Source organism: Oryctolagus cuniculus, chromosome 16, assembly GCF_051225735.1.
Source record: "Oryctolagus cuniculus isolate XC-2025 breed Fujian yellow rabbit chromosome 16, ASM5122573v1, whole genome shotgun sequence".
In the NCBI taxonomy this organism is placed as follows: Eukaryota; Metazoa; Chordata; class Mammalia; order Lagomorpha; family Leporidae; genus Oryctolagus; species Oryctolagus cuniculus.
In genome coordinates this window covers 303556-330245 of record NC_142882.1, presented here as the reverse complement: position 1 = coordinate 330245, position 26690 = coordinate 303556, and the positions used below count along the sequence as shown (strand labels likewise).

The window sequence follows — 26690 nt, the reverse complement described above, 5'->3', positions numbered from 1 at the left end:
CATCCTGTGCCCGGGCAGCCTCCTCACTGTTCACTTGCTCACCCACAGTGCCCTGAAGCACCCCACACTGTCCTGCGCCCTTGCTGGCCCCCTCCCTGGACCCCGGAAGCCGTGGCTTCCATGAGGTCCTCCCACCCAGGCTTCTGCCCACTACCCCAGTCCTGCCCAGCCCACCTGCACACCTGGCCAGCGCCCGGACATCCTCTGGACTCCTTGGACTCTGGCGAGGGGGCGAGGGGGACCCCTCTGAGCCCTGGGCTTCCCTGCTTGTGGGGGGTCTCAGGGACCCCCACCCCACCCGCCACAGCCTCCCTGGTCTCTCGGCCTCCTCTCCTTTTCGCTAGATCCTGCCCTTGCTCGTTCACCCTCCACGGCTCCCTGGTGCCCTTGGCCTGAATCTCAAGGCTGAGCGGAGCCAGGCAGCCTGCTGCCCCTCACCCACCCTGCCCACACCCACACAGTCCGCCTGTGCCCCGGTGCCCGCCCGGAGCCCCAGCCCTGTGCTGTCCCCCTGTGCTGGCTCAAGGCTGCTGCCCGGGACCCCTGACAGGTGGCTCCGTCTGTGTGTAAAGTCCTTCCTTCCCGGTGCTCCTGTGAACCCCACACTGGCAGGGGCTTCCTATCTTCCCTGGACACAGGCTGGTGCTGGGACAGTCAGATGCTCTGTCCCCCCCCCCCCGCCACAGTGCTGGCCCCGAAGGGAGGGTGGTGAGTGTGCCCACTGCACACCAAGGGCAGGAGGGCACACGGGTGAGCATGCCCAGTGCACAGCCAGTGCCCAGGTGAGCGTGCCCAGTGCACAGCCCGGCAGGTGGAAGCCCTCAGACGGTGCCCAGGGCCTCTGTGCTACCAGTGCCCACTGCACCTGCTGCCTTGTCGCCGGTCCCGAGAGCTCCTCGGGACAGAGTGAGGCCGGAGAGCTGTGGGAGCAGCTCCAGGGACCCCAGCTGTAGCCAAGCCCACTCCCCCTCCGCCGGTCCTGGGAGGACTGCGAGGCAGGAGGCACTCAGCTCCTCCTCGGGCCCTCGGTCCAGCAGCTCCGGGTTCCCGGCCATCTGTGTGCAGCTGCAGGCACAGCCCACTGGGCTTCGGGTCAGGCGAGGCCGTTGCTTGTTTCGCAACTGTGCACCAAAGGGCAGGAAGCACCTGGCCCCCGGCCCCTGACTTCGGCCGCGTCCCCCCACCCAGCCACCCAGGGACAGACAGCAAAGTGCACGGCTGCAGCTCCCACGCTGGGGGCATCTGGGTCTCTGTCTCGTGCTGCAAGTCCAGGGGCCGCTGGGGAGGGCGGGGACTGGGCCAGGCCAGGGGGCCCCACGTTCTCTAGGGTCCCTGGGGACGCAGCTGTGGCCGTGCAAACAGGGAGCTGTGAGCGGGCTCTGAGCGCTGGCTGCGGTGCCCGGGTCCTTTGTCCTCGGGAGCTGCCCCTTGGGGTTGGCCGCCCCAGAGCTGGGGAGGAGGGCGGTGGGCTTCCCACAGCTGGGGGAGTGCAGGAGCCGAGCTGCGGCCGCTCAGCTGGAGCCAGGCTCTGCGCCTGTGATCCGAGGGACAGGAAGCGGCTAGCCACGCAGTCAATGAGAGGCCCCGGCTCTGAGTGGCAGCCCTGGAGCCCCGCCCCAGGCTCTCAATTGCACGAGACCCTCACCAGGACCCAGCCAGCGTTTGCCGGAGCCACCCGCTGGGTGCTGGGCCCCCCACCCGCAGGCTGCAGGCTGGTTCCCCCTTTCCCGGCGCTGGGTTCTAGGGAGGCCACGGCCCAGAGGACTCTCCGGCTTGCCACAGCCATGGGGCCAGGGATGGCGCTCTGGGGACCCCCGCTGCTGACGGTGCTGACGCTGCTCGCAAGGCCCCCCAGTGAGGCCCCCGGGACCCCCACCAAGCCCCGCCTTGGAGCCCTGGGGAACCAGCCACGTGGGAGGGCCCAGCTGCTCAGGCCCAGGTTCCTGGGTCCAAGACCCCTCCCAGCACTGGTGGGGCTGCCCCGAGCCCCTCTGTCTCTGCCTTTCTCCCCCTGCGCCACATCCCTGGCCCCCACCCACTGCCACGGTCACCCCCATGGGCCCTTCCCTGCCCCCACAGGCTCCTGGGGGGCCCGGATCGTGGGGGGCCGCGAGGTGACCCCGCACTCCCGGCCCTTCATGGCTGCGGTGAGCTTCGAGGGCCAGCAGCACTGTGGGGGATTCCTGCTACGAGCCGGCTGGGTGGTCTCGGCAGCCCACTGCTTCCACGGCAGGTGAGCAAGCAGCGTCTCCCAGGCACCTGGGAGGGGGCGTCTGAGCCGGGCTGGACGAGCCGGGCCAGGAGAAGTCGGGAATGGGGGGGGGGGGAGTATGAGCCGGAGGTGGCTGAGGCTCTGCGTCGGGATCCGGGCTCACATAGCAGCCCGGGACCTGACCCCCGGGCCAGCTCCCAGTGCCCGGGTCACCGGGTTGGGCTACAGCCGCATCGCTCGTCCGCCCGCAGAGACCCCCGCTCGGGCCTGGTGGTTCTGGGGGCCCACGCCCTGCACACCCCGGAGCCCACCCAGCAGGTGCTTGGCATCGCAGCCGCCTTTGGGCACCCAGAGTACCGGCCCTCCACGCACGCCAACGACATTTGCCTGCTGCGGGTGAGCGCGGCGGGGGGCAACTTCCGCTTTTCAACGTGGGGGGGCGCCCCAGGAGGTGGGGGGGGACACGCTGAGGCGCTTGCCCCGCGTGGAGCACCCTGGGTGGGACAGTGGCTCCCTGGTGAATCAGGCTCTCCCCTGCCCGCGTGCGTGCGCCCGTGGGGGGCCCCACACCCCTCCTGCTCAGGGCATCACGCCCGCACCCGAGCCCGCTTCCTGGGCCTGCTTCCCAAACCCGCCGCCAGCCACAGCACCCGCAGAGCCGCGCACAGCGCTCGGGGGGGGGGGGGGGCCAAGGCAGCCCCGGGTCCCGGAACCTGCTGCTAGGGGTCGCCGGGTCCGCTGTGGGGAGACTGAGGGGGGTGATACCCAAGACCCCCGAGTGAGCCGGGAACCAGGCCCAAGCCATTCTCCCCGCGGCCAGGGCTGAGTGCCCCCCGTATCTCAGAAGCAGGGACGGCCGCGGGCAGAGGCCTCGGCCATGGGGAGACCAGCGGGTGTCTGGGAAAGGCCGGAGGTGGAGCCAAATAGGACGGGGCTGCGGGGGCCGGCGGCAGGGCATGGGGGGCAGCCACGGGAGGGCTGGGAGCAGGGAGGGAGGGGGGTTTGGGAGAGCCCCCAGGCCTGATGGGCAGGGGCGTAGGGCACGTGGGGGGCAGAGGCTCGCCCCACCCCCCTGCTCTCGCTGCAGCTGAACCGCTCTGCCGTCCTGGGCCCGGCCGTGGGGCTGCTGCGTCTGCCGCGCACGGGCGCCAGGCCCCCCGCGGCCGGGGTGCGGTGCCGGGTGGCCGGCTGGGGCTCCATATCCAGTTTCGAGGAGTCGCCGGCAGGGCTGATGGAGGCCGAGGTGCGTGTGCTGGGCCTGGACGCCTGCAACAGCTCCTGGAAGGGTCAGCTCGGCCCCACCATGCTCTGCACCCGCAGCGGCGACCGCCGGAGGCGTGGCTTCTGCACGGTGAGATGCCCTTGGCACCACAGCCGGCCCGAGCCAGCCGGAACCGGCCAGGCCTAGGGGGTGGGGGCTGAGTTCCGCGGGGCGCTGGAGGGTGGAGTAGGGGGAGGGGGCCCAGGGGCTGCCAGGCCAGGCTCAGCTGTGCAGGTCACCCACTGCACGACCTGCCCCAGACTTGTGTGTGGCACAGGCCGAGTCCAGGAGGGGGCAGTGGAGCCCCCCCCCCAGGAGGTTGGCCCACCCACGCCTGGAGCGTGTTCCTCGTCTGCACTACAGGCAGCCCCGGGGTGGGGGGGCCTGGGAGGCTCAGAGCTGAACCCCGGGCCCAGTCCAGACTCCACTTTGGGCGTCTCAGCCCCAGGTCAGTGCCCTCTCCCTTGGCCTGGCTGTGTCCACCTGTGCAGCTGTCTGGCTGCTTCACAGGAAGGGGATGGAGGGGCGGTGGGGAGGAGGGGCGGTGGGGCCCGGCGTGCAGGAGGCCTCCCCACCAGGAGCCGGGGCTGGAAGGGGCCTTGCGAGGTGCGGGAGGCACACAGAAGCAGCCCTGGTCAGTGGTGCAGGCTGTGCACTGCAGAAAGCCCCCTAGACGTCACAATGCTCGTGGAAAAATGGAGAAAAAACACAACGTGTGTCGCCGCGAGCCCAGGCCTTGTTCCTCCACTCCTGGAGCCTTTAGGAGACGCCTCCGCTAGCATAAGTGGGGGTGTGTGTGTGTGCAGTAGCAGGTCCCCAGGGAGGGCAGGGCTGGCCTGGGAGGCCGGGTCCTGAGTGACTGTAGCTTTTGGGAGGGGGCTGGCACTGTGGCACAGCTGGCAGAACCACAGCCTAGAGCGTCCCGCTGTGCACCGGTCCCGGTCCCAGCTGCCCCAATTCGTACTTTGGAGGCAGCAGGTGATGGCCGAGCGCTTGGGACCCTGCACCCACAGGGGAGATCGGGGAGCCCCTGGCTGTCTGGGAAGTGAGCCAGCAGGTGACCTTGGAATGAGAGAGCCCCCTTCTCTAAAGGGCACCGGGAAGCCACGTGGGAGCTCCCTTGGGGCCGAGGTCTGCAGGCCTCTAACTCCTCCTTTCCCTCTGCCCTAGGGGGACTCCGGGGGACCTCTGGTATGCAGGAGCCGGGCCCACGGCCTGGTCTCTTTCTCAGGCCTCTGGTGTGGGGACCCCAAGACCCCAGACGTGTACACACAGGTGTCAGCCTTCGTGGCCTGGATCTGGGAGGTGGTTCAGCAGCCCGGCCCTGCACCCCGGCCCCCTGGGCCCCTAGGAGGAGCCGCCAAAGCCACGCCTCCACAGGTACAACAGTGGGCCTGGTCAGCCGGTGGGTGGGAGGCCAGGGCATCGACAGCCCGGCTGCCCCCACCCCACCCCTCGGTCCAGACTCCATCCTCCTCCCCCGCCCTAATGCTGGTGAACCAACCGCACTGCCATCCCCGTGGGGAAACTGAGGTGGGGACAGCTGGGACACCAGTGGGGGTCTCCCCGGCCCGGGGTGGGGGGCAGGGACTGGCCTTGGCCCTCACCTCTTAAGTCTGCTCAGAGCGGCTTGGGGCACCCAGTGGTAGGTAGCACATTTCTATTAATGTCACTTATTAATCGTATTGTTACCGGCGCACCCCTAACCCATCAAGGCCAAGCCTCCGTTTCTGGACCGCAAGCCACCCAGCGTCTTGGGGACTCCCTGAGCTATGCTGCCGCCCACCCCACCCGCAATGGCGTCTCCTTCCCTCCCCACCTCACCCAGGGTCTCAGCCTCCCCGGAGACCCTGCCCTGGCCGGCCCGCCCGCGAGAGGCAGTAAAGGGCGCTCCGGGAGCCCCCGCCGTGGTTTTCGGGTCTTTATTGCCTCGGCAGGGCAGGGCCCCGAGGGTCGGGGGCGGCTGCCAGGGGCGCGGGCGCTCCAGAGTAAGCACTTCTGGGGTGCGGGGGGTGACGGAGTCTTCCCGCGCCCCAGACTCGGGGCACCGGGTCGCTTCCCTGCGGGGTTCCCCGCCCCCTCCATCCGGCCTGAGCCTGTGGCCCCCCACGCAGGCTGCGGACGCTGAGCGGTGCCCGGGCGCGGCCGAGGGGCTGGGAGCAGCGGCGGGGGGTGCGGGGCCCTGTGCGCTGTGCAGCAAGCCCGGGGGCCACGCACGTCCGGCACGTCCTGCAGTCCGCACCCCCGCCCCGGCCCCGCCCGCTGCACACCCCGCGCTGAGTCCGAGGCTGCGCGGGGCGGCTGCGTGGCCCGGTCCAGGCCGCCCGCGCCCGCCCCCAGGCGGTCCAGAGGAAAGGGGCGGCCGCCGGAGCCTCCATCCCGTCCTGTTCTCGTCCCCACGTCCTGGGCTAGACCCCTCCTCGCCTCGTGTTCCGGGCCCCAGGTCCCCGCGGGTGCGCGGGCGGGCGGGCGGGGCGGCGACGACGGAGAGATTTATCCCCAGAGGGGCGGGACCGGCGTCTCCCGGGCCCGTGCTCCGCGCGCCAGGCCTCGTCTCCGCCTTCCTTCCGCGACGGCGGGACCTCCGGGGTCCCCGTGCCCGGAACACGGACTCCGCGAGGCAGCGAGTCGGGCTCACACCGCGTTCTCCTCCGGCTCCGGCTCCGGCTCCGGCTCCTCCTCGGACTCGGCGCCCGGAGGCTCGCGTGCGGGTCCTGCGGGTCCTGCGGGTCCTGCGGGGCGGGGCGACGGCACGTGAGCGCGGGCCGCGCGGCTGCAGAGCCCCCGGGGCTGGGCCTGGCTCGCGCGCCCGCACCTGTGCAGCTGCCCGGGTGGCGCACGCCGATGGAGCGGCCCAGGAAGCAGGTGGCCTGGCGCAAGTGACACGAGGACACGTAGGTGACGTTGTCGTTGCCACACAGCTCCTGGCCGGGGCTGGAGGGCGCGGGGCAGGGCGCCGCCCGGCAAACCACGCAGTGCGCGCTGCCCGTCTGGTCCACCACGCAGGACTGTGGCCGCGGGCACACCACGTGCGCGCAGGACTCTGCAGGCGGCGCGCGGGCTGGTCAGGGCGGAGCGGTGCACCCCGCCGGGTTCCATCCGCACCCTCCTGACACAACACACAAGCCCCGCCCCCGCAGCCCAGGGCCATCTACCCCCCCCCCGAACGCGCCACCCCGCACGGCCCAGAAGCCCCGCCCCCGCACTCCAGGGCCACCTACCTCCCGAACGCCCCGCCCCGCACGGGCCACAAGCCCCGCCCCTGCACTCCAGGGCCATCCACCTCCCAAACGCCCCACCTAGTCCACAAGCCCCGCCTCTGCACCCCAGGGCAACCCCCTCCCGAACGCCCCGCCCCGCACGGACCACAAGCCCCGCCCCTGCACAGTCCCTGACCTTTCTCTCAACCTCTCGCCCCTCGGGAGCCCCAGATCTCCCAGATCCCAGGCCTCCTCTTCCTCGTTCCCGACCTCTCTTGAGTCCGATCCAGTGACAGAATACAGATGCGCTGGACTGGACTCCGCGCACCGCCCACTGCAGTCCCCGCCCCCAGCCCCGCCCCCACATCCTGCTGCCGCGGACACGCAGGTCCTTGGCTCCGCCCCAGCCCGCCCCGCCCCGCCCCCACGTACTGCGGCAGCGGCCCCGGTACATGACGCGCAGGTCCGGGTGGCCGCGGCAGCGCGTGGCGCGCAGCTCGCACTCGTCGCGGTAGGTGGCGCCGTCCGAGCCGCAGACCTGCAGGCGCGCCGGGAGCCCCGCGCAGTCGGGCGCGCACTCGCAACGCGGGCGGCCCCCCAGCATGCGGCACGCCTTGCCCGGGCCGCATTCCACGCCGTCGCACGAGTCTGCGGAGACAGGAGGCCGGGCGCGGCCAGGTTCGCGGGACGCGGAGCCCCCGCAGCCCACCGCAGCGAGGCCGGGGAGCCCGCGCCCGTACCGCGCCGACCCGGGCTGCCCTGCTCGCGGCCGTTTCACCGACGGGGAAGCCGAGGCCGCGCAGCGGGGGCCCCGTGTGAGGAGCGGGGCTGGGGCAGGACACGCGCCCGGAGGGCACGCGGGCCGCCCCAGCGCGCTTCCCACTGCAGCCGAGCGGAACGGGGCCACCTGCGGCGGGGTCTGCGGGGTCCACCCGGCCGGGGTCCATCGCCCCAGTCAAGCCGCGGCCTCTGCGGGTGCTGCCTGCCGGACCGTGGCCAGCTGGCCGGCCCCAGGCCTCCCCGCCGCAGGGCTGCGCGTCCTCCAGACGGCGCCTGGTCAGCTGCTGAGTGCCCAGCACAGACCCACGAATCCGGGCCCGGGCCCTGGAGAGGGGCAGAAGGGCAGACCCACGGGAAAAGCCACCTCCCAGGGTGCCTCCACCAGGTGCGGCAGGTGCAGAGGGGCCCGCGTCCGCCCCGCCGGCTCCCGTGGGGCCCCGGGCCGGGCGCTCACCTCTGCAGGGGAGGCAGTGGACCAGCCCCAGGAAGCCCAGGAGGCTGATCTTGTTTCCGGGGTGGGTGAGGTTGGACCAGGCGGTGTCGATGCTGCCCGAGGCACAGCAGTCCGCCTGGCTCACGTCGGTCCTCAGCACCAGGCTGCACGTGTCCTCCCCGCCCTGCTGGAGCCAGCACACACCTCCTGCAGGCGGGGCGGCCGTGGCTGCGGGGACGTGCTCGGTGGGTGACTGCGCAGGTGTCCCCCTCCCCACACCCCTTCTCTCGGCCCTCCCCGCCCCGCCATCCCAGGAGGCCTGGGGCTGGCACCCTGCCCAGCACGGCGAGCGCCAGGCGCTGGGCAAGCCAGGGTCAGCGGGCAGGGGCCGCGTCTCCCGCCTCTGCCCTCTGTCTAGACAGCGCCCGGGGGCACGTGGAGCCCCTCCCGGCAGCCCCCCCTCGCCTGGCCCGCCTCTTACTCACTGCAACTTGGGAACATTCCCCTAGCATGAGCTCACTGTCTCCCCGGGGACGCGGCCTTCGGGGAGGGGGCGCGGCCGGCCCTCAGCTTCCTCACCGTGCGCGGGGGCGGGGACAGCTGCAGCCCCCCGACCCCACGCGCCTGTCTGGGACCCGGCGCCCATCCTGTGCGAGGGGAAACTGAGGCCGGGGGTGGGGTGTCGCTGGCTCTGCGTCCGCGGGCGCTCAGGTCAGTGCCCAGCCCCCGGCCCCCGCGTGGCTGCCTGCCCCTCCTCCCCCCATCAGGGCATCAGGACCCGCCTGGGGCCGCCCAGGCTTTCGGCCCAGCTCTGCCACCTCTGGGCTCTGCTAGCGTTTCCCCATCTGGGACACGTGGATGAGAAGCCCGCCCACAACACGGGGCTGTCGTGTGGGCTCAGTCGTGGTCATAGCCCCCGCTGACCCCCCCGACCCTGCTTCAGCCCCAAGCCTTCCAGGGCTCAGCACCCCCCAGCCCGGCAGCCCCACGTGGGTGGCCCGCCCCCGCCCGCCGCCCGCTGCTTCCGGCAGCCCCACTCACCGGGCGCGGGGTCCCCCGAGCCCACGAAGCCCGCAGCCCAGGCCAGGGCACCCCAGGACAGCGGCCACAGTGGCCCCGGCGCCCCGGGACGCATGGCGGAGCCGAGACGGTCGCGGGCGACGGGGAGGGCGGCGGCACCGACTTCCCAGAGCGCAGGGGGCCGGCGCTGCCTATAAAGGACCCGCTGGCCGGGCCGGGGCGGGGCCGGGTGGGGCGGGGCCCGCGAGTGGCGGGCGTGAGGCTGTGTCCGCGGGGGTGGCAGCCCTGGGGGGCCGGGGTCAGGGGGCCCCTGAGGTGTCCCGGTGGCTGTAGGCTCAGGGGTCTGACAGCCACTCTGAGGGGGCAGCCATGGCCGCTGGTGGGGCCCACAGGTGCCCTGGGTCCCGCTGAGTCCCCACAGCTGGTGCGGCCGCTGCCCTGCTGCAGGCTGGAGCCGGCGCACGGCTGGGTGGGGGGCAGGCGGTTGGGGGGCTTGGCTGTTCTGCCGGGCCCCCTCCCCTCCCCCCAGCCCAGCCCCTGCAAGCCAGGAGGTGCTTCTCAGGGCTCAGGGCTGCAGGGCCTGCGGGGTCTAGGGCTGGTGGGGCGCCTTCCCGTTGCAGGCTGAGCTCTGGCTTCCAAGGAGGAGCTGGACAGGTGGGTGTGGGGGTGCTGGGTGCCATGGCAACCAAGGCAGACCCTGGCCACCCTCACTCAGCTCAGGGCTTGCAGGGGCCACTGAGAGCCGAGCGCCAACAAATTAACCTGGAGCAAGGAGGGGCGCAGGGGGCGGGGGCACCTCTGATCCCATGTCCCTGCCTCCCAGGACGGCCGAGGCCGCGCCACACCCCTTCCTGGCCAGCGCAGGACAGCGGCCGTCTTGGCCTGGCCTTGGCCCCCGGCAGTCCTCGGGGAGTCTGTCCAGCCCGGGACGGGGCAGGGTGTCCCCACCGTGGGTGTCCGGGGCTGGATGGTGACCTTGGCCAAGGCCTGACCCTGCCGTGACCATGCTGCCGTGGCCTGGGCTGTGCAGATAAAAGGGTCATTGTCTGGCTGGCGTGGGTTCGGGGCTTCTGCAGGGAACCCGAGGTCCCGGGCCAGTGGCCTGCCGGGCCCGAGGCCATGGGCTGGGCCACCCAGAGGCAGCTGTGTCCCCTGGCCTGGCCCTCCCCGCCCAGCCCCATGTCCTCCCCGGGGCCTCTGCTCCCTTGCCTGGGCCCTGACAGGTGGACATGGAGTGATGACTCCCCTCGGTGCGTGCTGGACAAGCCCCCGCCATCCAGAGCCCGCCAAGGGAGACGGACAGGGTCACAGGGCAGGGGGCTGAGGGCCGGAGCCGGACCCTGGAAACTGGAGGCCCGTCCCTCTGCGTCCAGTGAGAGGGGGCGTGAGGCCGTCTTGGCCACCGCTGCTGGCTCTGAAGATGGAGAAAGGGGACCCGTGCCAAGGAATGTGGGTGGCCCCTGGAAGCCGAAACAGCACAGAGCGAACTGTCCCGGGGAGTGTGGCTTCGCCAGCACAGCCCACAGCTGAGGGCCAGGCCCCGGGACCTCTGCTCTCCTACCTGTAAAACGGGCACAGACCCCGGCCTCCGAGTGCCAGGGCTGACGGGTGGAGGCGCCGGGTGGGCCTCCCTGCTGGTCACCGGTGCGGAGGCAGCCGCTTACCCCACAGCGCTGGGGCTGGGTCGGCCCGGAAAGGATTACCAGGCCCTGTTCTGACGGAACCCTGAGGCCGGCCCCTCTGGTCCTGGGGGGCTGTCGCCTCCTGTGTTCCAGCCCCGGAAGCCTCCGCAGTGGGCACACGCCCAGCCCTGGCCAATCAGCGGGCAGCCTCTGACCCTGAGCAAAGCAACAGAGAGCAGCCCTGGGACCCTTCCCGGGCACCTGGAGCGGCAGGTGGCCGTGGCCGCCGCCCGGCAAGACACAAGGCCAAGAGAGGTGGATGCGGGCCGTGCTCGATCGCCCCCCCTGCCTCTCCCCAGCAAGACAGTTTACAATGCACCTCCACCCCTGCAGCCCCAACGCCAGCTCCCCAGAAGGCCCCTCCCACCTCTCCCTAGCGGGGAGGCCGCGGCTGCAGGCACCGTCAACCTCTGCCCCAGTTTGCAGGTCGTGGCCCCGGCCGGGGTCTCGGGGACCCCCTGGGCCCGGGCAGCAAGGCCTGGTAGAGTGTGTGAGTGTGTGGTGCTCGGAAGCCTGGACCAGGTGATGGTTGGTGTGGCAGGTGTCCCCACCCCAGCCCCAGCCCCACCGTGGCTCCCGGGACCTGAGGACCCCTCCCCATGGTGCCCCCTGCATCCTGGGACCCCGGAGGCCACCTCCCTTCCCCCGCTGAGCCCCGGGGTGAATTCGCATTGACCAAGGTCATTCCTTTTACTCGCCACTGCCTTGGACCCAGCCATGTGACCCTGCCCCGGCCAGTGGCACCTGGGGAAGCTGCAGGTGGCCAGGCTGGGCCACCACGGTCCCAGTGCGTGCAGCCCAGCCCCGCCACCCGACGCCCTGGTCTCCGGGCTAAAGTCGGTTCTCGGCGCCGTGGGCATCAGAAGGCTGGGCCAGCGTTTGCCTGGACGCCCAACTCTCACGGCTTCCTTCCCTTCTCTGCCCGTTGCCCACTTCCAGGTGTTCTGGAGACGGCAGTGGGGGAAGGGAGGGCCCAGGGGGCAGTTCCAGCAGTGCTGCCTGGAGGCCCGGGTCCCCGGGCATCGGCTCCATAGCTGTGGACAGAGGGAGCTCCCCTGGGTGTGCTGGGCGGCCCCCTAGGGACAGGCACAGCAAGATGGCGGCTGGGCAGCTGGGTCAAGGCCGCCCGGGGCCTCGCTCTGCAGCTTCTCGGCTGGTTGGAAACTCTAGGATAAAGTCAGCAGAGCACAAGCTCCTCCCAGTTCCAGCTCCTGCGGAGGCAGACCCTGGGGGCAACAGTGGGGGCCCAGGCACTGGGGCCTCTGCCACCCACGGGGGAGGCCGGGCTGGAACTCCTGGCTCCTGGCTGCAGCCCCAGCCGGGCAGACGGAAGCTCTCTGTCTCTCCGCCTTGCAAATAAATAAAAACACAAAAATCTAAAGGGGCGTGGAGGAATCTGCCCGGGCAGTGCCCGGTCGCTGGCGCCGACACGAGAGGGGGACCGGGGCCTTTATCCACAGCCATGAGCTGCAGAGACAAAGCAACAAGGGGTTCACTGGGAAGCCCACGCCACAGATACAAGAAGACTGAAAAATAAGCAAAAGATACAAACCAAACAGTATCCGGAACAAAGTAGGAAACTCCAACAGAAGACAGATCAAATACCCAGGGCAACAGACCAAGCAGAGAGCAGCCTGCGCCGCGGGGGCGGCCATGGGGGGGCCGGTGCGGGGTGGGGGGGTTCGGGGTTACCCTGCCGGGGCATCAGCGCACCAGCTCTGACCCAGCCCCCAGCTGGGGCGCAGGCTCCACCCAGCGGAGGCAGCAGTGGGAGCCAAGCGCTTGGGCCCCTGCACCCAGTGGGAGACCCGGGACGCTGCTGGCCTTGGCCTGGCCCACCCCTGACCGCTGTGGGCATTTGGGAAGTGACCCAGCCGATGGAAACCACGCCCCCACCTCTTGCCTTCTGCCTTTTAATGCACCTGTGTCGCCCAGAGCCCTCACCCCACCCCGTCCCGAGGTCCCTCACCCAGGGGACCAGCAGGGCGTCCGAGGGGCACTGGGTCGGTCTGTGTGACCCCGCAGGGCACAGGACGCCAGGCAGAGCAGCAGCCCTGGTGCGGGCACCGAGGGGCGAGGAGCCCAGGACATCCGTGTCCCCGCACGTGGACAGATGGCCTGAGGCCCCAAGTCCCAGGCCGGCCTACATGGGGACGGGGCAGGGGTCAGGGTGCGGGCGCCCCCGGCATCCGTGTCGCTCCAGGATCCGGGGGACACCCCCAGAGGTGGGGCGTCCCGCGGGGGGGGGACAAGAGGCCGGGGAAGGGGATGGGGGCGGCGGGGCCGCGGCGCAGACCGCGCAGGGGCGTTCCGGGGACCCAGCCCCGAGGCCGGCGCGCCCTCTGTCGGCCGCCCGCACCCCGAGGCCCGCACACGCAAGCTCCGCACCGCAGAGCCGCACCTTGCGGTCTCTGTAGCCTGACGCCAGCCGGGCCCCGCGCGCGCTCCCACCCAGCCCAGGGTCCCGCGCGCGGGTTTCACGCCCCGCATTAAGCCGCGTGGCGCCGGGCCCGAGGGGCTGAGGTTTCCAGGCCGACGGGCGCGGGCCGGAAGGACCCGGGGGTCCCGCCCAGTAGGGGTCCGCGGCGGGCACGGCGCCCCGGCCGGCCCCTCCAGCGCCTGGGGGAACCGTGGGGGCCCCGCGGACGGAGCGCAGCCGGCACGCGGCGGGCGGCGAGGCGGCGAGGACAAGGGCAGACCGCAGTCTCCGCGGCGGCGAGGGGAGAGGCGGGGCTCCGTGTGAATTCTCCGCGGCCGCCAGGCCTGGCCACGCCCCTGGCCGCGGTTGCCGGAGCGACCCGCAGGTCCACCCCCGCCCCACGCAGGCCCCGCCCCGGGCCCCGCCTCCGGGCCTGGCCCCGCCCCCTGCCCCGCGCGCCCCCAGCGGCCGCCCCTAGATTGCCCCTCAGCGGCCACCGTCGCTCGCCGCGCGTGCGCCCGGCGCCTCTTCCGCGCCCGGCTCCGCCCCGCGCCGTGCGTGAGCGTGCGTGCCGTGCGTGAACGGGCGCGGGCGCGTCGGCCGGCGAGGGAGCAGCAAACGGCCGGCGGCGGCGCCGCGCGGGGGGCGGGCGCGGAGGAGGCGGCGGTGGCCATGGCCGAGGCGTCGCCGCAGCCCGGACGGTACTTCTGCCACTGCTGCTCGGTCGAGATCGTGCCGCGCCTGCCGGTGAGGCCCGGGGCGGGGGCGGGCGGCGGGCCTGCGGCTGCGGGCCTCGGGCGAGGCGGGGGTGGCCGGCGCGCGCTGGCCCCGGCGGGAAACTGAGGCCGGGCCGGCAGGCGGGGCCGGGTGACCTCCGCGGCCGCGGCGGCCCCGGGGCGGGCGCTTGCCTCCCTCGAACCTGGGCGTGCAGGCGGGGAGACCGAGGCCCCGCGAGCCGCGCGTCGGCGGCCGGGCGGAGGGCGGCTGTGGAGAGCCGGGCCCCGCGGCGCGGCGCGAGGACGCCCCGGAGCGCGTGGCCGGGGCGGCCGGCGGCGCCAGGTGCGGGCCCAGGTGCAGCTTCCGCTCTGCAGCCGGGCCGGGCCGGGGCGCTGCGGGCTGGGCGCGGGGCAGGTGCTGCGGGCTCAGCCGGGCCGCTGGGTCCTCGAGCTGGCCGGAGGGCACCTCGGGGGACGCTCCCGAGCGGGGGGTCGCCGGGCCGCCGGCTGCCGTGAGAAGGTGGGGGCCGGGCCCGCGGGCGAGGGCTTGGGGGCGCCGGAGGCTGGCTGTGTGCCTTCTCCGTGTCGTCTCGCCGTGGCCGCTGAGGGCGTGGGGGCCCCCCAGGGAAGAGGAACCCACGGGAGAACGCGTCGGGTCCTGTGGTGCACGGGGGAGGAGGGCGCGGGCCTGCGGACTCGGGGAGCTGCGAGCCGCCCGCTCTGGGCCGGCCCCGTCGGTGGCAGGTGGGGGCGGCAGGTGTGAGCCCCCCGCCCCGGAAGCCCTAGGGAAGCACGGGGTTGCGGTCCTGGGGGCCCACGTGGGTGGGCCGCTTGCTGGCCTTGGCCTGCCTCCCAGGGCAGCCGGGGCGACTTCCTCTCCCTGTGGCCTTGGCCGGCGGGTGACAGGTGATCGCGGGCAGAGGGAGTGTCCGGCTGCCCTGCGGGGGTCCTGCGCTGCCCGTGGGCACGCAGGCTGATCCGGGAGGGCGCGCTCTGTGCGGTGGGCTCCGCGGACCCGCCCCCCGGCGGGGGTCGCGGTGGTGGAGTGCGTGGGGCTGGCGTGTGGGAGCGGCAGGCGTGCCCGCTGGCTGAGGTGTGGGGGCTGGGGCGTGGGCAGGGCTGGCTTCCATGCCGTGGGGGCCGTGTGGTGCAGGGGTCCCCTGTGCCCTGCCCTGGGGTCGGCGGCTGGGCGCGGCTGGGTGCCTGGGCACGCGGGCCCTGCTGGCGGCGCCACCTGTGTCGCACGAGGTCTGGGTTCGCCCCGCTGGGGGCGGTGGCTGCGTGGGCTCGTCGTCACCGGGGTCCGGCCGGGCTGCGCCTTGTGGCTTCTGCGCCGTGGCCCCCGCCCCGTCCCCCTCGGCTGGCGGGTCTGGAGCTGGCCCCCGCGGCAGCTTCCGGGACGGGACCTGGGACGGGCAGGAGGGAAGTCGGCGGTGCCTGACCCCCGTCAGGGAGGGGACCCGGCTGGGCGCCCCTGCGGCCTGTCCCTAGTGCGGACGTCCCGGGCAGCCTGGGGGCAGAGCCTGCTGAGTGCCCCCCGCTGAGTGAGCGGGCGCCGGCCGAGGAGGGAGCGTGCAGGGGCCCTCACCCCCGGGCGCCCTGCCTCTGCCCGGGTGCCGCTGCGGCCCCCAAGAGTGGGTGGAGAGCAGCTCAGAGGACGGGGCCCCGGGGTCTCTGCGGAGCTGACCGTGGCACCCAGGCCGTGTGAGAGCCGGGCCGCGGGCCCCTTGGTGGGCAGGCGCAGAGGGGCCTCTCCTGTGCTCGGGTCTGCGTGGATCCCGGCAGCGCTGAGCGCTGGGCTGGCTGGCGGGGGCAGAGCCTGGCCCTGAGCCTCCTTCCTGCCCACGAGGTGGGGTGCCGAGGCCACTCTGGGACCGGATTCCTTTTGAGAGGCAGGGGGCGGGGGGGGGGGGAGTGAGGTTTACTCTCCAGGTGGCCGCAGTGTCCAGGGCTGGGCCAGCTGAAGCCGGGGGCCTGGAATGCCACCCAGGTCCTCCCTGTGGGAGGCGGGGCCCAAGCCCCTGTGCGTGGCCGGCATGCGGTGGCCCCTGGCCCTGACTTCTGCCAAGACGACAGCCAGAGCGGTGGGGGGGGCACGGACGGGCAGCAGCACAGGGCAGGGCGGCCACCGTGTGTGCACCCTGTGTGCACTGGCTCTGCTCACCTGGGGGGGCTGGGCACACCTGGGCTGTGTGGGGAGGGGGCTGGGGGCCTGGGCACACCTGAGCTGTGGGGGGGGGGGGCTGGGGGCCTGGGCACACCTGAGCTGTGTGGGGAGGGGGCTGGGGGCCTGGGCACACCTGAGCTGTGGGGGGGGGGCTGGGGGCCTGGGCACACCTGAGCTGGGGGGGGGGGCTGGGGGCCTGGGCACACCTGGGCTGTGGGGGGGAGGGGGCTGGGGGCCTGGGCACACTTGAGCTGTGTGGGGAGGGGGCTGGGGGCCTGGGCACACCTGAGCTGTGGGGGGGGGCTGGGGGCCTGGGCACACATGAGCGGTGGGTGGGAGAGGCTGGGGGCCTGGGCACACCTGAGCTGTGGGGGGGGGCTGGGGGCCTGGGCACACCTGAGCTGTGGGGGAGGGGGCTGGGGGCCTGGGCACACCTGAGCTGTGTGGGGGAGGGGCTGGGGGCCTGGGCACACCTGAGCTGTGGGGGGGGGGCTGGGGGCCTGGGCACACCTGAGCTGTGTGGGGGAGGGGCTGGGGGCCTGGGTACACTTGAGCTGTGGGGGGGGCTGGGGGCCTGGGTACACTTGAGCTGTGGGGGGAGAGACTGGGGGCCTGGGCACACCTGGGCTGTGTGGGGGAGGGGCTGGGGGCCTGGGTACACCTGAGCTGTGGGGGGGAGGGGGCTGGGGGCCTGGGCACACCTGGGCTGTGTGGGGAGGGGGCTGGGGGCCTGGGCACACCTGGGCTGTGTGGGGGAGGGGGCTGGGGGCCTGGGCACACCTGGGCTGTGTGGGGAGGGGGCTGGGGGCCTGGGCACACCTGAGCTGTGGGGGGGGGGCTGGGGGCCTGGGCACACCTGAGCTGTGGGGGGGGGGGCTGGGGGCCTGGGCACACCTGGGCTGTGGGCTGCGCCAGGGGTGGACGCAGGTCAGCAAGGGCCAGTCGCCTCCGAGCTGCGTCCCCGTCCATGGCGGGGCCAGCCACCAGCACGGGCTGAGGTGTGGCCAGGACCTGGGCAGCCGTCCAGGTGCACTGAGTCAGAGCAGCGTGGGTGCTGGGTGCCCGCCCTGAGCCGGGGTGGCAGACAGCTCGTGCTCCCGCAGGCCCCGACTCGGAAGCAGGACGACTCGGTGGGGCGTCCGCCCTGGTCGCCGCACCTGCGCACAGCACAGCAGGGGTCCCGGGCCGTGTTCCCGTGTCGCAGGCTGGGTGCACAGTCCCTGCACTCAGGGTCTCCAGAGTTATGTAACCGTAACCGCAGTCTAATCCCAGAACATTCTCGCCCCAAAAGAAACCTCACACCCATTTGTGGTTGCCTCCCCCAGCCGGCACCCACGCATCCACTTCCTGTCTCCCTGGATTCGCTGGGAGCGTCCTGCTGGTGGAGTCGCTCAGGCTGTGGCCTCTGTGCCCGCGTCTCCCTGAGCGTGGGGTCCTCGGGTCCTGCACGCCGTGGCTGCGTGGGCCGCGCGCCCTGTGTGCCCGCTCGCCTGCGAGGGGCACTGGGCCGGCCCGGCGGCCACGTCTCGGGAGACTCGTGGGCTTGGCTGCAGGGCAAGACGCGGTTGTGGTCGGCGTCTTCCTGGAGCCCGTGATCGCGGTGCCGGCCCTGTCCTGGGAGCCGCGTCCGTTTGAGTCCTGCACGTGCTGCCCGTGGGGGCCGCCCTCGCCCGGCTCCGCCCCCCGTGGCCGAGGGCACACAGCCTGCTGTGGGGGGTGCGTCGACCACTGCATTCCGGGGGTCTGGGCACAGGGCTCTGCAGTGTTCTGGAAGGGCCGCCCTGGGCGTCGCTGGTCCCGCCGAGCAGCGCCCTGCTCTGGGAGACCCCCGTGGGGGCGTCTGGGAGGGCCCAGGAGGCAGTCCCCCTCAGTGACCCCTGTTCTGCAGGACTACACCTGCCCAAGATGCGAGTCCGGCTTCATCGAGGAGCTTCCAGAAGACACCAGGTGACCTCGACCGTGGAGGCCGGGGGTGGGCACGCTGGCCGTGCAGGGGAGGGGCCCCGCGCACGTGCGCTCACAGCGGGAGGGGCAGCTGCTCCCGCCTGGCACAGCCCAGGCCAGGGTGGGGTCCGCGCCCTGGCTCACAGGGGCCCTGGCTCTCAGGTCCAGAGGTGGGGGCACAGGCAGGGCGTGACCCCTGGGGGGCCCCCGACAGACACCGGCGCTGACACCGCTGTCTCCCCAGGAACACAGAGAACAGTTCTGCCCCGTCCACAGCCCCCACCGACCAGAGCCAGAGCCGGCAGCCGTTTGAGGTAGGTGCGGGCCCCTGGCCTGAGGGCCGTCCCCGCTGGAGTGGGGGCCCTCCACTCGCCCCCTCCCACTGCGGTCCACCCTGCTGGGGCAGCAGCAAGGCCAGCGTCACCTCCCTGGCGTCGCCCTGAGCCCCGGCCAGCAGTGACAGCAGCTGGCGAGGGCGTAAGCTTCACCCTCGGGCTCACGCCACACGTGGCCTCAGTGGCCAGGGCTGGGCCAGGCCGCAGCCAGGAGTCTGGACCTCCAGCTGGGTCCCCCGTGGGGGTGGCGGGGCCCCAAGCACTTGAGCCATCCCTGCTGCCCCCCCCGCTCCCCCCCCCCCGGGGCCGTCAGCAGGGAGCTGGGTGGGAGTGGAGTCGCTCGTGGGCACCGGCATTGCAGGTGGCGGCTTCACCTGCCGTGCCCCCACGGTGCTGCCAGGCCCGGCCTCCGGCCACCGTCCCTCTCCCTCCCCTCTGGTCAGTGTCCCTCTCCCTCCCCCCACCCCGGCCTCCAGTCACTGTCCCTCTCCCTCCCCCCCTCCCCGGCCTCCGGCCACCGTCCCTCTCCCTCCCCCGGCCTCCGGCCACCGTCCCTCTCCCTCCCCCGGCCTCCGGCCACCGTCCCTCTCCCTCCCCCCGGCCTCCGGCCACCGTCCCTCTCCCTCCCCCCGGCCTCCGGTCAGCGTCCCTCTCCCTCCCCAGAACGTCGACCAGCAGCTGTTCACGCTGCCGCAGGGCTACGGGCAGTTTGCTTTCGGCATCTTTGACGACAGCTTTGAGATCCCCGCGTTCCCCGCTGGGGCACAGGCTGATGACGGCAGGGACCCCGAGAGCCGGCGGGAACGAGAGCACCAGTCCCGGCACCGGTATGGCGCCCGGCAGCCCCGCGCCCGGCTCACTGCACGGCGGGCCACCGGCCGGCACGAAGGCGTCCCCACGCTGGAAGGGTGAGGGGGCCTGGGGGTGGACAGGACCCCGCACGGTGAGGTTGGACCGGGAAAGCTGCCCACGAGAGGTGTGGCTGCTTGGTCCCCTCGCCAGCCCACGCAGGCCCCAGGCCCCACCTGGCACTCGGGGGCCCCTGGGTCCTACATGGGGGTCAGGAGCCTGCACGGCCTCGCCGGCTCCCTCTGGTGCTCTGTCCCCTGCACTGTCGGGCGGTGTGAGCCGCTGGCCAGAGCTGAGCGCGTCCGGCCTGTGTGACCCACCCCTCCATCTGCCCCAGGATCATCCAGCAGCTGGTCAACGGCATCATCACCCCGGCCACCATCCCCAGCCTGGGCCTGGGCCCCTGGTGAGTGGGGGGGGGCATCCCCAGCCTGGGCCCTGGTGAGTGTGTGTGGGGGGGGGCATCTCCAGCCTGGCCCCTGGTGAGTGTGTGTATGTGGGGCCATCCCCAGCCTGGGCCCCTGGTGAGTGTGTGTGTATGTGGGGCATCCCCAGCCTGGGCCCCTGGTGAGTGTGTGTGTGGGGGGGCATCCCCAGCCTGGGCCCCTGGTGAGTGTGTGTGGGGGGGGCATCCCCAGTCTGGGCCCCTGGTGAGTGTGTGTGTATGTGGGGCCATCCCCAGCCTGGGCCCCTGGTGAGTGTGTGTGTGGGGGGGCATCCCCAGCCTGGCCCCTGGTGAGTGTGTGTGGGGGGGCATCCCCAGCCTGGGCCCTGGTGAGTATTGGGGGAGCCTCAAGCCCCTACAGCCCACTGAACCCGTCCTCTCCGCCCAGGGGTGTTCTGCACTCGAACCCGATGGACTACGCCTGGGGTGCCAATGGCCTGGACGCCATCATCACACAGGTACGGGCAGGCCGCCGCCTTCGTGTCCTGCCCCAGACCCAGACCAGCAGAGTTCGGGCGAGGCCTGAGCCGCCGGCGGCCGCCTCACGGCGTGTCCCCAGGTCCCCGCGCGGGAACTCGGTGCTGGGCGCTTGGGCCCGGGAGCCTCCTGGGAGTGTCCTGGGCCCTGGCACGGGGCGGGCAGCGGGTCCGGGGCGGGCGCCCCTGTGGCCCCGCGGCGTCTTGGGCTCCCGGGCGCCGGCCCCGGACAAACGCAGCCTCGGTGCTTTTGCAGGTCCCGCAGCCTTGCGGCTCAGAGCCCCGCGGGCCGGGCAGACGGCGGCCTTCTCCCCCCCCAGGAGCGCCCCGCCCCCGAGGAGCTGCCGGCACTCTCGCCTCTTGTCTTTCAGCTCCTCAATCAGTTTGAAAGCACGGGCCCCCCGCCCGCAGACAAGGAGCGCATCCAGGCCCTGCCCACCGTCCCCGTCACCGCCGAGCACGTAGGTACGCGCCCCCCCGGGGGGCTCCGCGGGGCCCCGCCCTGCCCGCACAGGGCTCTCACGGCCCTCGCCCGGCCCCGCCCCCGCCAGGCTCCGGGCTCGAGTGCCCTGTGTGCAAGGACGACTACGCGCTGGGCGAGCGCGTGCGGCAGCTGCCCTGTAACCACCTCTTCCACGACGGCTGCATCGTGCCCTGGCTGGAGCAGGTGAGCGCCCCCCGCCCCGCCCGGCCACGCCCCGCCCCGCCCGGCCACGCCCCGCCCCGCCCGGCCACGCCCAGGCCCCGCCCCGCCCGGTCACACCCCGCCCCCGCTGAGCCGCCCTCTCCCGCGGACAGCACGACAGCTGCCCCGTCTGCCGAAAGAGCCTCACAGGACAGAACACGGCCACGAACCCCCCGGGCCTGGGCGGGGTGAGCTTCTCGTCCTCCTCGTCCTCCTCGTCGTCCAGCTCGCCCAGCAACGAGAACGCCACCAGCAACTCGTGATCCCGGCGCCGGCCGCACCCCGAAGCCTCTGGGGGCGCTCCGCCCCTCCCGGCCTCTGCGGCTGCGCGGCTGCAGGTGCCGGCGCCCTCGTGGGCAGCGCCCGCTGCGCCGCGGGCTGCGCGGGCAGAGCCCCGGGGCGGGGCCGGAGCTGGCCCGGCCCGGGCCGCGGGTGCTCCCGGACGGAGGGCCCCGGCCGCGCGGCCCCTCCAGGGCTGTCGCAGACCCCCGTCCCCTCGGTCTCTAACCTCACCCTCTAAATGTTCAACTGCGGGAAGGTTTTTATAATTTTAAATTATTACTGCTTTGAAATAAATGGACGTTTTAGCTCACACGCGGCCGTGCGTGATCTGTGGAAGGACGGGTTCGGCTGTGGCGCCAGGCGAGCCCCGCCAGGATGGCCCCGCAGCCCCGCGCTCCCGCCCGGCGAGCCCTGGAGACCAGCGACGCCCTGGACCAAGTGCTGCGGTGGACACCTCTAGGGAAGCCGTGTGTGGGGGGGGCTTTTAAAATATACCCCTGGAAACCCGCGGGGCTGGCGTCTTCCTTCCGCGCCTGCGCCGGGGGTCCATCCCGGGGAGGCGGGGGCTGGGACGCAGGCCCCGGGCCCACAGCTGTGAGCGCTGGAGACCCAGCGAGATGCCCGGACCCCGCCGCCCCGGGGTGGGGGCCCGGCCCTGGCAGTGCCCATGGGCAGTGGGCGCGGGCCGCGGGGCGGGGCGGCGGTCTCGGGGAAGATCCCTCCCGCGGCCCCACCCGCGCCGCTGCCTCGGCCGACCCGGACCCCATGAAGCCGGCGAGCGCCCAGGTCACCGGGCGGGGCGGGCCCTGGCATCCACGAGCGTTGTCTTCCCTGAGCGATGCTGCCTTCGCTGTTCCGGTTTTGCGTTTCAACGTTGTTTACTTATCTGAAAGGCAGAGCGCAGATTCTCCACGTGCTGCCTCGCTCCCGAGGCCCCCGGGGTCGGCCGACGCTGGAGCCACGAGCTCCCTGGGGTTTCCCGCGCGGTGGCGGGGGCCAGGGCACAGATGTCCTCAGTTCCAGGGCTCCGCGTGTGCAGCCATCACCCGCGTGGGGACGGCACTGCACCCAGGAGACACGCGTGGGCTGCTGCTTGCCTGACTGCCCACGGCCCCGCCACGGGTCTCGCAGCCCCTCGCCGGAAGCCGCTGTTCTTGTTGGAGAGTGGGAGCTGTGGGTTAGGAAGTCTGCAGGGGGACAACTTGAGTACCGAGGCGAGGGGCGCTGGCCAAGTCCAGCCGGCGGGCGCCTCGCGGCAGAGACAGCGTGGAGGCCGTCGGCCTGCAGGGGGCGCCCACTGCACCACAGCCTCTGTGTCCCCGAGAGTCCGGGCAGCCCAGGAGGTACCTGCTGGGTCCTCCTTGGGCCCGCCAGGCCTCAGCACCTGGCACCCAGGAGACGCTGGCTTCATGCGCAGAAGAGGTGCGTGGCCGGGGCCCAGTGCCCTCCAGCCTCCGGGCCTTTGCTCCCTGACCCCGGGTCTGCCGGACTCTGTCCACCTGCTCCTCTGCGGTCCGTCACTGAGCTGCTGCCGTGTCTCGGAGCCTCAGGAGACCAGCACGGGCAGGAAGTGGGTGGACAGGTGGTGCCTGCGCGTCCGGCCACCTCGCCGAGGGGCCCCCCGTCCATTGAGGGCCAGGAACATGGGCCGGCCATGATGGCGCCAGCGGAGCGAGGCGTAGGTGTTGTAGCCGTTCTCCTCAATGCGCTCCTGGAACCTGCAGTCCACGGTGTAGACACGCTGTGGGGAAGGGCGGGGTGTGAGGCCAGGGGACCCCGCCTGCCACCTGCCGCCCGCCCGCCGGCACTCACCGACCCGTGCAGGCGGCCCCGGCGGTTCATGGCCACGTAGAAGCCGGAGTGTACAGCCTTGATGACCACGATGCCCACACGCACGGAGCGGATCTCCACCACACCTGGAGGGGGGGCTTGGTCAGGCAGGGAGCCCGGCCCCGCCCGCCCTGTGGTCACCCACTCACTCCTCTCTTCCAGGTCACGCTGGCCACGCCCTGGACTCTGACAGATCGGAAGGGCAGGGGGCCTCTCTCCCGAGGGTGTCCAGCCTGGGCAACACTCGGCTGGACGCCAGCTGCTTGGGGGACCAGAAGCAGCGGGAGGACCCGGTCACCAGCAGGTGACGCAGCAGCCCCAGCCTGCTGAGCCAACTTCCCGTCCAGCAGAGGGGCTCCCAGGAAGCACCACCCGCTCCCCATCCTCTCCCTGGCCTCTGCCCGCCGCCCGCCTCTCCTGTGCAGGCTCCACCCAGGCCCCTCCTCCCGGGCCACCCCTCTGCTCTGGGAGCCCCTCAGGGCCTGGGGTCCCCGCACAGCCCACGGAAAACAAAGACAAGAACCCCTTGCGCCAGCCACCCAGCGCTGCCAGCCGGGAGGGGAAACCCAGGCCCAGAGGGACGTGGCCACCGTCCCCGGTCACCTGCCTGCGCCTGGCCTCTCCCCCAGCCCGAGGCCACCGCGCCTGGCCATGCCCTCACAGAGGGACCGGCCCGGCCAGTCCCCTGTCATTGCCTCGGTCGCGTGCAGCCTAATGAGGGCCTTGGGAGCCCCAGATGAACGCCGCCAGGGAGGCAGGGTGGCTGTCGGCTCTGATGGCCGGGACCCGGCCCGACCCGCCCCAGCTCCCAGCCCGACGTCTCTCCCCCCCTCCCGACCCCCCGCAGCCTCGGGTCCCCTGAGCGGCCAGCAGCCCTGCCCACTTCGCAGCCGAGGGAACCGAGGCCGCGGACCGGCAGTGGCGAGGCGCTCCGGGACCCGTGCGGGCCGCGGCCCCCGCCGCCGCCGCACCCGCGCACTCACTGTCCTGGCCGTGGCGCCAGCGGGTGCCCTGCACACGGCCTCTGGGGTCCACGCGCAGGAAGAAGTGGGTGGAGGAGAAGAGGCGCCGCCAGCGCACGTCGCCCTCCAGGTGCGGGTAGCTGCGCGGTCTCCGCGGCGCACTCGGGGTCCCCGCGGCGCCGGGCATCCGCGCCAGCAGCAGCCAGACCAGGCCCAGCCACAGGCGGCGGCGCATGGCCGCGCGCCCCGCTCGCCGCCCGCTCCTGCCTCCCGGCGCTGCGCGGCTTGGCCCTCAGCGGCCGGGGCGGGGCGTCCCGAGGGGGCGGGCCCCTGGGGCCAATAGGGAGCAGGGGGCGGGGCCAGGCGCGGCGCGCGGCCCAATCAGGACGCGGCGCTCGGCCCGGGCGCGCGCGTGTCTGGCTGGCGGGGCGGAGAGTGTGCGTGAGTCACCCGCGACCACCGTGGCCTGGAGGCAGCCGGCGGGGCGTGTGCTGGGGTCCGGGGTGGGCTTGGCCACGCGTGGGGCGGACGGCTCGTGGGCGGCACGTGGGCGGCAGCCGGCCCGCAGGGTGGCGCCGGGCTCTGAGGCTTACCTGCCCGCGCGAGCCCTGCCTGCGACAGGTGCGCCCCGCGGAGTGGCGGACGCTCGCCTCCCACCCCTGCCCGCGGCCCGGCGCCGAGCAGCAGCTTGGAAAGGGACCAGGCGGGGGCCTGGGTCTTGCCGGACGCCCGGGCGCCTCCACGCAGCGGGGGCTCCCCGTCGGCCCCGGGGACGGAGGCGGGGCGGGGCCGGCCCCGTGGGCCGGGCATGAGGTCAGCTCCTGGCCGAGCCGCAAGCCCAGGTGACTCGCGCAGAGGGCCAGGCGCGGCCCCGGGTGCCGGTGAGTTTGCTGGAACCGGCTTCCCTGGAACATGAGTCGCAGCACCATGCAGTTCGCCCAGGCTGAGTGCATCGGTCAGGCGCGTGCCACCTCCGCGTCCCAACATTCTCCTCACTCGGAAAGGAAACCCGTTCAATGTGCAGATCTAGGGGCTCCGAGTCCCCCACCTGCGGGGTTAGTGGCCGGCCTGGCGGTGGCGAGGGCAAGGGGCAGCGCCTGTGCCCCACCCCGCTCCCCACCAGTGAGAGAAGCCGAAACCAGGCTGTCGGGCAGCTCTCAGGACACCTGCCCACTGGTGTGTCGGGTGGGTGCCCCCTCCCACACGCCCCCTCCCACAATAGCTTCTCTGCTGGAGACAGCTGGGGCTCAGCCGGGAGTCGCGCTGTCCCCTCTGGGGCTGGCTCCAGTCTGTGGGAGCTGTGAGATCTACCCCAGCTGGGGACAGCCCGGGTGGACACAATGGCCACGCGGCTGGGGCGGTCGGCACCCAGGCCCTCGGTGCAGCCGCTGGTGGAAATTCAGGCCGAGGAGGGCACAGCGCGGGCCCCTGGCTGGAGGAGGCGGGGGGACCCGGCCGTGGGCCCCTGGCCTCCAGGAACCGGAGGAAGTGACCATGTGCGGCTTCACGGCACCCAGTTTTGGGAACTGGTCCCGGCAGACAGCCAGAGAAATGCCACGGCTCCTCGCGGCTTCGCTCAGGTCTCACGTCCAGCGGCTCCGTCCGGCCGTCCGGGTGCAGCTCGTGTGACCGAGTCCCGGGCCCTCCAGTGCACCCTTGTGCTACAGGGAACTCGACCTCGGCTTCAGGAGCGCAAAGCCAGTGCCGGCCGTGGACTGGCTCGGTGTGAGGCCTGGCGCATGGGGGTGGCCGGGGCTGTGGGCACAAAGGGAGGTTCCAGGAGCCGCGGGCAGGGGGCACGGGCCTGACGCTGGCTCTGAAACTCGGGTGGGGGTCTCACACGTGGAAGAGAACCCAGGCCCGGGAGGCGACACGGCCAGTTGCATCTTGGCTTCCACCCCCGCTCCTGGCCCTGCCCGACTGAGGGCTCCAGGGGTGTCCCCGGGAGTGAGCCAGTGCTGAGGTCACAGCCCCTGGGCATCCTGGGGGAGCAGGGGCGGGACCCGGAGGACGCTGCCGGCTGCTGGAGACATTCCCGGCTGCTGGCGTCAGCAGCCCCGGCCTGCGTGGGCAGCCGAGTCTGGAATGTGCCGTGGGGGCCCAGGACCCAGCCCTTCCGGAGCGTGGGTGCCCGCCCGCCCCCAGACCTCTCTGCCAGGCTCCTGCATCCCCGGGCGGTGCCTCACACGGGGACTTGGCACCTGCTGAAGTCTTGGTGGGGGCCCCCGGGGGCATCCTTCCAGCTCTGCCCGCTCCTGACAGGGCTCAGCGGGAGGCCAGTGCTGGATGCAGACCCTAGGGGCTGCCCCATCCCATTCCTCACTGTCCACCCCACCCCCCAGGGGGGTTAACCCGCTCCTCCCGCTCCTCAGAGCCCAGGGCTTCGTGGGTAAACTGAGCCACCCCCTGAGGGTCAGGCTGTGTGGCCCCAGGCAGCCTGACCACCACAGGCTGAAGTCGGGGAGCTGCCCCCCACCCCGGCACCCCAGCTCAGCCCACTCCCCCATGGGGGTCTCGGATGCCCAGCCCAGCCCTCTGGGGCGTAAGTGGTGGACAGGAGGCATTGTCTCTGACTTTCAGACAAGTACATTTTTTAAAAAAAGATTTATTTATGTATTTATTTGAGAGGCGGAGTTACAAAGATTGGTGGGGGAGAGAGGGAGAGAGAGGCAGAGAGAGAGAGTGAGGGAGAGAGAGGGGGAGATCAATCTCCCAGCCACTGGGAGATTGGAGGCAGCAGGCAGGGCTGGGCCAGGCCAGGGCCAGCGAGGTCTACAGGGGTCAAAGGTCAGAGGGTCAGGCCTCCTGCAGAGCAGGTGGCATCTGATGCAGCTGTGATCACAGCACCTGACACAGGGAGACACCGCCTACAAGGGGGCTAGGAGGAGATCGGTGCACCTGTTCAGCAAAGGCGGGGGGGGGGGGAGGGCGGGAGGAAGAGAGAGAGGGAGGGAGGGAGGGAGGGGCAGGGCAGGAGAGAGAGAGAGGTCTG

At 72.6% G+C, this 26690-nt stretch overlaps 4 protein-coding genes across 13 annotated transcripts; 2 read left to right on the top strand and 2 right to left on the bottom strand.

Annotated features, from left to right (window-relative positions):
• The first annotated feature begins 1329 nt into the window (after positions 1-1329).
• On the top strand, positions 1330-5378 carry PRSS57 (serine protease 57). 2 transcript variants are annotated; one of them, XM_051842301.3, is made up of 6 exons: positions 1330-1854; positions 2080-2233; positions 2464-2608; positions 3300-3563; positions 4644-4853; positions 5189-5378. In XM_051842301.3, the coding sequence occupies exons 1-6, from the start codon at positions 1575-1577 to the stop codon at positions 5240-5242; spliced, it is 1107 nt and encodes a 368-aa protein (XP_051698261.1). In that variant the 5' UTR covers positions 1330-1574; the 3' UTR covers positions 5243-5378. The 2 variants fall into 2 exon arrangements, with proteins under 2 accessions (XP_051698261.1, XP_089172256.1); XM_089316130.1 differs by lacking the exon at positions 4644-4853.
• On the bottom strand, positions 5371-9096 carry FSTL3 (follistatin like 3). 3 transcript variants are annotated; one of them, XM_051842304.3, is made up of 5 exons: positions 8928-9096; positions 7908-8093; positions 7106-7321; positions 6289-6516; positions 5371-6205 (listed from the first exon to the last, which is right to left on the bottom strand). In XM_051842304.3, exons 1-5 carry the CDS (start codon positions 9019-9021, stop codon positions 6108-6110), a joined length of 822 nt encoding a protein of 273 aa, XP_051698264.3. In that variant the 5' UTR covers positions 9022-9096; the 3' UTR covers positions 5371-6107. The 3 variants fall into 3 exon arrangements, with proteins under 3 accessions (XP_051698264.3, XP_051698263.3, XP_051698262.3); XM_051842303.3 differs by having other exon boundaries at positions 5371-6196; positions 7908-8114; positions 8928-9095; XM_051842302.3 differs by having other exon boundaries at positions 7908-8114; positions 8928-9094.
• A 4474-nt stretch (positions 9097-13570) lies between these two features.
• RNF126 (ring finger protein 126) lies at positions 13571-21216 on the top strand. 6 transcript variants are annotated; one of them, XR_016223092.1, is made up of 9 exons: positions 13571-13754; positions 17779-17837; positions 18079-18148; positions 18833-19077; positions 19356-19424; positions 19852-19921; positions 20196-20404; positions 20491-20606; positions 20738-21216. XR_016223092.1 is itself a non-coding variant. In XM_089316128.1 (9 exons), the coding sequence occupies exons 1-9, from the start codon at positions 13680-13682 to the stop codon at positions 20814-20816; spliced, it is 792 nt and encodes a 263-aa protein (XP_089172254.1). In that variant the 5' UTR covers positions 13571-13679; the 3' UTR covers positions 20817-21216. The 6 variants fall into 6 exon arrangements, 4 of the variants coding, with proteins under 4 accessions (XP_089172254.1, XP_069914558.1, XP_069914557.1 ...); XM_089316128.1 differs by having other exon boundaries at positions 18833-18996; positions 20311-20400; XM_070058457.2 differs by having other exon boundaries at positions 13572-13754; positions 18833-18996; positions 20311-20404.
• FGF22 (fibroblast growth factor 22) lies at positions 21164-24006 on the bottom strand. Of its 2 annotated transcripts, none has more exons than XM_070058461.2 (3): positions 23720-24002; positions 22719-22822; positions 21164-22647 (listed from the first exon to the last, which is right to left on the bottom strand). In XM_070058461.2, exons 1-3 carry the CDS (start codon positions 23931-23933, stop codon positions 22453-22455), a joined length of 513 nt encoding a protein of 170 aa, XP_069914562.1. In that variant the 5' UTR covers positions 23934-24002; the 3' UTR covers positions 21164-22452. The 2 variants fall into 2 exon arrangements, with proteins under 2 accessions (XP_069914562.1, XP_089172255.1); XM_089316129.1 differs by having other exon boundaries at positions 22456-22624; positions 23720-24006.
• Between the last annotated feature and the right edge of the window lie 2684 nt (positions 24007-26690).

Coding starts and splice junctions, on each gene's coding strand:
- PRSS57 (XM_051842301.3), top strand. CDS start 1,575: ATGAGAGGCCCCGGCTCTGAGTGGCAGCCCTGGAGCCCCGCCCCAGGC. Junction 1,855..2,079: donor GCTGCTCGCAAGGCCCCCCA/GTGAGGCCCCCG, acceptor CTGCCCCCACAG/GCTCCTGGGGGGCCCGGATC. Junction 2,234..2,463: donor GCCCACTGCTTCCACGGCAG/GTGAGCAAGCAG, acceptor GTCCGCCCGCAG/AGACCCCCGCTCGGGCCTGG.
- FSTL3 (XM_051842302.3), bottom strand. CDS start 9,021: ATGCGTCCCGGGGCGCCGGGGCCACTGTGGCCGCTGTCCTGGGGTGCC. Junction 8,115..8,927: donor CTCGGGGGACCCCGCGCCCG/GTGAGTGGGGCT, acceptor ACGTCCCCGCAG/CCACGGCCGCCCCGCCTGCA. Junction 7,322..7,907: donor CCACTGCCTCCCCTGCAGAG/GTGAGCGCCCGG, acceptor CTGTCTCCGCAG/ACTCGTGCGACGGCGTGGAA.
- RNF126 (XM_070058455.2), top strand. CDS start 13,680: ATGGCCGAGGCGTCGCCGCAGCCCGGACGGTACTTCTGCCACTGCTGC. Junction 19,078..19,355: donor GGCGTCCCCACGCTGGAAGG/GTGAGGGGGCCT, acceptor CATCTGCCCCAG/GATCATCCAGCAGCTGGTCA. Junction 20,405..20,490: donor CGTCACCGCCGAGCACGTAG/GTACGCGCCCCC, acceptor CGCCCCCGCCAG/GCTCCGGGCTCGAGTGCCCT.
- FGF22 (XM_070058461.2), bottom strand. CDS start 23,933: ATGCGCCGCCGCCTGTGGCTGGGCCTGGTCTGGCTGCTGCTGGCGCGG. Junction 22,823..23,719: donor CTGGCGCCACGGCCAGGACA/GTGAGTGCGCGG, acceptor CCCCCCCTCCAG/GTGTGGTGGAGATCCGCTCC. Junction 22,648..22,718: donor GGGGCCGCCTGCACGGGTCG/GTGAGTGCCGGC, acceptor CCTTCCCCACAG/CGTGTCTACACCGTGGACTG.